Source organism: Mustela nigripes, chromosome 4 (assembly GCF_022355385.1).
Source record: "Mustela nigripes isolate SB6536 chromosome 4, MUSNIG.SB6536, whole genome shotgun sequence".
Taxonomy (NCBI): domain Eukaryota; kingdom Metazoa; phylum Chordata; class Mammalia; order Carnivora; family Mustelidae; genus Mustela; species Mustela nigripes.
Window position 1 is genome coordinate 29,011,654 of NC_081560.1, and position 6,000 is coordinate 29,017,653.

The 6,000-nt window shown below is 39.1% G+C and overlaps 1 protein-coding gene across 3 annotated transcripts in view; it reads left to right on the plus strand.

The window, feature by feature from the left end:
- Positions 1-3,785, plus strand: part of FAM3C (FAM3 metabolism regulating signaling molecule C) — a 184,115-nt gene extending 180,330 nt beyond the window's left edge. For all 3 annotated transcript variants that reach the window (XM_059396507.1, XM_059396506.1, XM_059396508.1), the window contains exons 9-10: positions 669-795; positions 1,396-3,785. In XM_059396507.1, the coding sequence (XP_059252490.1) occupies positions 669-795; positions 1,396-1,485 (217 nt within the window). In that variant the 3' untranslated portion in view covers positions 1,486-3,785. The remainder of the gene's footprint in view (positions 1-668; positions 796-1,395) is intronic.
- Positions 3,786-6,000: the final 2,215 nt, after the last annotated feature.

Here is a 6,000-nt window from a genome sequence, read left to right on the forward strand (position 1 = left end):
CAGGTGCCCCCCTACACAAAATTACTTACTGCCGACTTTCAGCTGTTTTCCTACCACTTGACTTTTGCCACTGCCTTTCCTTGTTGGCAGATACTTAACTGCTGTCTGGTTAAGGTTCGTTTTTATTAAATAACCACTCGACAGTTATCACTGAAGTGTAATTTATATACTTATTCTCAAGGTTCATTTTCTTTTAAAGAAACCATAGTATTAGACACAAATGCCAAGATTTTTGTCAGCATTTACCTTTATTCAGATGTAATTCACAAAGGGATTAGTAGAAAATCAAAGTGATTTTTAATTTTATGAAGATACTGGTTGCTTAAGACCTCGTATTTAATCTAGGTAGGCATCTGCTAACTACAGTATCCCTTATTTATTTGGTGGATATGGATAAAAGTGAATTATTGTAAAATAAAGATATCTAAAAGGCATTTCTTCATAGAATAAACTTAAAATTAGTCGCTAGAGTTCATGTCTTTTTCACTAGAGAATTCAAATTGTAGGAGTGTTGCTCTGAAAAAAATCCTGTATTATGTTCTTTTATTCAAGCTGTTATTTTCTCATCTTATCTCATGTTACATGTTAATATACTGGTGAGTTATTATTACTGAGATAATAAACAGAGCTCTGTGCTTATTGTAGTACTCTTTTTCTTCCTCTTTAAGACTCAATGATGAAGCACGGCGGCTCATTGCTGAATTGGGAAGTACATCTATTACTAATCTTGGTTTTAGAGACAACTGGGTCTTCTGTGGTGGGAAAGGCATCAAGACCAAAAGCCCCTTTGAACAGGTTAGTATCTTAGACTTTCATAATTAATGGACAAAAGTAAATTGTGTGAAACTGTACAGTGAATATTCCTATCCTAGTTATTTGAAACTTAAAGCAGCCATTAAATATGTTTGTGTATTTTTCATAAGCTCATCAGTTATTTAAAATAATCATGGCATATTTTAAATCAAAACTAAAAAATAGGCCTAGTCTTCATGGAGTATTTTTTCCTGTATGACTGTGCATTGGCATATGATTGCTTTTATCATGCGCTGTTTAGGAAGTGTTCGTTATTAAAGATTTTAATCAAGCTTTTGGTAGTATAATCAGTTAAGTTTAGAAATACTTTAGAACTTAGTAGACTATAAACTTTACCTTTTGGCTACCAAATGATCCTTCCAAAAAGTCCTGCACTGTTTTGTTCTTTCAGCTGGCTGGTGTTTGACGGTCTCCCTGGCCGCTGGCGTTGCTCATTTACTCTCTTGAACAGTAATTTGCAGGAACTCATCATTGATATGAATGTTACTGAAACAAGTACACTACAGTATGTTGTGGTAGAGAAGCAGTTCATAAAGGTGGTTTGGTTTTTTTTAACTGTGTACTTTTATTGTACCCCAACAGCACATAAAGAACAATAAGGACACAAACAAATATGAAGGATGGCCCGAAGTTGTCGAGATGGAAGGCTGCATCCCCCAGAAGCAAGACTAATGCAGAGGAAACTGAAGGAAACGCACTTTGCCAGTTAATGGCCGCGCTGTGACTGAGGAGCGATGTGTAAATACTGTGGGAGCATGCAGCCGTCTGGCGTGCGCATGAGCATTTATCTCTTTGGATATCGGGATTATTTATTGCTAACGTAAATAGACGCCTCTGTAAATAGTCATCGTAATGAGCAAATCACTGAACCATTTCGAAGCACATTTCTCTGATAGTAGTATGGTGTTAGATTGCTACGGTAGTGACATCTTTTAATTCTAAAAGCATACCCCGTGGATAACTGAACAGATTATGAAAAATATATTGGTATATATACTGGTTGCTGTGAAAACCTATTATGGAATAATATGGATTTTAGGGAGGAGACTTTGTTTTCGTGTGTGTGTGTGTGTGTGTGTGTGTGTGTATTTATTGTACACACACACCCATATTCAAGTATATATATATGTATATATATATGTTGCCTTTTAACGATAGTATCTTTTAAATTCCAAAGATACTTGGCTAGTTGTGTGTGTAATGTTACTTTATAGTCTGATCTCCAGTGTACCTTTTTTCTTCGTTTTTCTCTTCTCCTCCCAAAAAATCCTAGAAATAAAATGATAACGAAAACCTATATCAGATATGTGAAAAGCACAACAGAATTTTTTTTTTCATGTACACAGTAAAAAAGGAAGTGTGTAAATGTAGGTGGTATTCAGGACTATAGCTTTCTGGGTTTTGTGTTAGCAGTATGAATGACTGGATCTCACAGAAGCTGCTTAGAGCGAGGCTGGGGGTGGCAGCCCCGTGGAGCCAGGGACGTGGGCCACCGCCCTTCTGCACCCTAACCTGGGGCTTCAGGACAGCCGCAGCTGTGTTTAGAGCAATGCTGTCGTGTGTTTCCTTATGGTTATCAGCACCGACCAAGTGGATTGGAAAGAGGCATGCTTTAATGTCACCATTATTTTGATGGTAAACCAAGAAATATAATTCTGTATCTAACTTCATAATAGCAATTTTTGCCTGAAGATATAATGACATATTTAGAGAAGTCTTAATTACTATGTGGACTGATAACATTTAAAAAAATAATTTTATTTGAGTCCAGATGATTTCTACATAAAATTTTATTCACTTGAGATGTTCACTAAATGACTCAAGTTTCTTTGTTTTGGTTTTGGTTTTGTGTTAGGGCATTAAATACCTAGAGTGTATGAAGTATCTTAAACCAGAACATAAACTAATCCTCAAACTACTCACAGTAGAAGGCGGCACTTAAATTTTGAATCGAAATTTTAGATGATTTGTATAAAAAAAACTAAAGGCAGTATTTTTGTTTTGCTGTCAACCAACTTGGAAGCTATTCAGCTGTTTCTTAAATATTAATGAACTTTGGGGTACTGGTTCTTCTCTCAAACTGAATGTAATTCAAGAATAAATGCACCTTACACATTTAAAGAATTTTTGTAAACTTTTCAGATCTCTGGTGCTTATATGCTAAGTCACATTCAGCATGTGTATTTTGACATTTAAAATGCTTCCCTAGATTCTGTAAATTAAAAGAATAGCTATTTTCCAGATCCAGGTATGGTGAAATAAATGTTTTTTGCATTTTTTTTAAATAATGAAAATGCTCTCGGTTTTTGCATTATGAATTGTTTTGTATTGTGTGTCACAGTAATATGCTTCCGGAACTTCCCATTAATGTTGGTCACGCATTTATCATACTGTTTCACATGGAAACTGAAGACAGTCCTGGGGCTACACACACTAATATCCTCAGGTTCTATCTTGATATGTGTAAACTTTAAGTATCCAGATGGCAAGACATCCCTTTTAAGGTAAAAACTATAAAACGATAGATTTGCGAAGCTGTACTAACTGTCAGAAGGAGGGACTGAGATGGATTCTGTGGCGGCTTTGGTGCAGTTTGCTTTTGTTTCAGTTCTTTCTTGTACAGGTTGTGCCAACTTTGGAAGCAATAATTTTACTACATTTCATGTTCAGATATCTTTTAAAAGTCCACATTATAAATGAAACAATGTTCCTTTCATGTTAAGAAATTTCTTTATTAAAATCAGAAATTTTGGCATTGACATTTTGGTGTACTAACTGGCATATAAGGACTTTTGGATGGATATTTTTTATTTATAATCACACTTTTCTGGAACAAGTGTATCATAGTATGCCTATTAAAATTAAGCTAAGACAGTAGGAAAATAAGTGGTATTTGGGAAATTAAAGAGAAATTGAGCCAGAGTCTTTATATTCCTGACTTTAATTTGATTAAAGTAAAATTTATCACGGTCTGTCTACATTTTGTATTTGTTTTGAAATGGATCAGCTATTATTTTATGCCAAGTGAATCTCAAAGCATTTAGCTGGTATTACATTTAGACTAAAACAGTTTTTACAAATTACAGTTTGAAGTCCCCAAAAGAGATGATAATTTCAATTCAGTTGACATACCCCATTTTTAAGTGAAGGAATGAGAAATGTGTTAGAATATCAAGAGTAGAAATGCAGGTGGTTGGGTTATGGACATTGGGGAGGGTATGTGCTATGGTGAGTGCTGTGAATTGTGTAAGACTGATGAATCACAGACCTGTACCCCTGAAACAAATAATGCATTATATGTTAATAAAAAAATTAACAACAAAAAAGTAGAAATGCATTTAGAATATTTTCTGAAATGAGTATGAGAGGAAAAAATTACTTGTATTGATTGGGGCAAAGATTTGTCACTTAACCTCTTTAATAAGGCCTTGGACAGCAGCAGGTACATATAGATTAACATGTAGATTAACAGGAAAAAGTACCCGATTTTACCTTTTCTAAAGCACCCCTCAGAATTCTTTTGGTGCCTCTCCCTAGGATGATTTTTCTACCACATACTTGGTTTTTGATTGTCATGTTGCAATAGCTAGCTTTCACTACTCCCGTCCTACTGCTTGTATCTCCTCCCTTGAGGTTCCTGTCAAGTCAAAGCTAGCTAGAGCAAAAATCAGGCAGGCCTGGCTTGGGAGGGGCAGTCTGCTGGTAGGTGGCCCGAGGGCATGTGGGGTAGGCCATCCTGAACCTGAGACTTCATCCACCAGAACCTTCCTGCAATCCAGCGAGGGTGCAGGCCACTGGAGGGCCGCTCTATTAAGAAGGAAAGGATTTCAATAGGAGGATCTCTCTTCTAGAAAGGAAAAGGGACTTGCTGGCCCTTCAGTTAGAGACAGAAGAAAAGTTCCTCTTGCCTTGTTTTATGGGCAGTTTATAAGCAAACTTACTACAGAGAAGACCACCTTCCCAGAATAGCTAGTTCACAGGTACAACTCGCTGCCATTACTAAACTGAGTGTTTGGGGCACATGGCTGGCTCTAGGTCTTGGAACTAGGAACTGCATGTTCCTAGTGTTTCAAGTAATTAGCCCATATTTATTTTACTGGATCACCAGCGAGAAAAGGGGCCTAAAACCTTAAAGAGGAGTGAATTCTGTAATGGAGACAGTGTAGTGTACTGGGTAACAGTCAAACTTGCATGAGTACACGTCTCTACCTCATTGTTGATTGCGTGAGGAACGGGAGATGGTCTGCCTCACCACGGTGAGTTACGGATGCTAGCATGGGTTCGTGGTGCCTGTGCGCACTCAAGAAATGGAACTGCTCGTCTGGCTGTTGGGATTGACTCTGTCTCTTGAAGACTGGTCAATTTCAGCCAAGGAGAAAAGCTAGGCCAGCCTTCAGCTTCCCAGCCCCATCCTACCAAATGCTATGGTCTTCATGTGTGTGTCCTCCCCAGCACCCCTGTGTTGAAACCCAGTCTCCAGTGCCATGGTGTTTGGAGGTGGGGCCTTTGGGAGGCAATTAGGTCTGAAGGGTAGATCCCTCACTGAGGGTAGAGCTCTTACCCAAGAAACCCCAGAGAGCTTCCTGACCCCTTCAGCCGCGTGAGGACACTGCGAGAAAGCACAGGAACCAAGAAGCAGGCCTTACCCAGACACTAAATGACTGAGCACCTTGATTTGGGACTTCACAGCTTCTAAAAACTGTGAGGACTGAATTTCTGTTGTTTATAAGCCCCCCCAGACTGTGGTGTTTTGTTCCAGCAACCCGAATGGACAAGGACACCAAGCCCAAAACGGAGCCATTGAATGCCTTGGACAGGAAGGCGGCGACGAGGGTGCAGCCCCTCCGGGTTCTCCGGGCCCCAAGCCTCTGACTGTGTACACCTGCCCTTCCACTCAGTGGGCACGGACACTGGACTCCTTTTCATTCGCAGAATTCGGGTTTGGGGGGTTCTCCAGGCAGCTGGCAGTTCGAATAAGCACGTGATAGAGTTGCACTAGCTGTCCCCGCTGCAGGGGAAGGGGTGCGGGCAAGACCTTCTTGAATGGATTTTTTGAAATGCTTTTTTGCTTTCTGAGACCAACGCTTCACTTCTAACAGATTCATTATTTGAACTTTATACATTTGACTTTCAAACCGGTTTTCGGCCATGCCTTGTGCCTTCTGGTGCTGCTCTGCCTGGATCTGG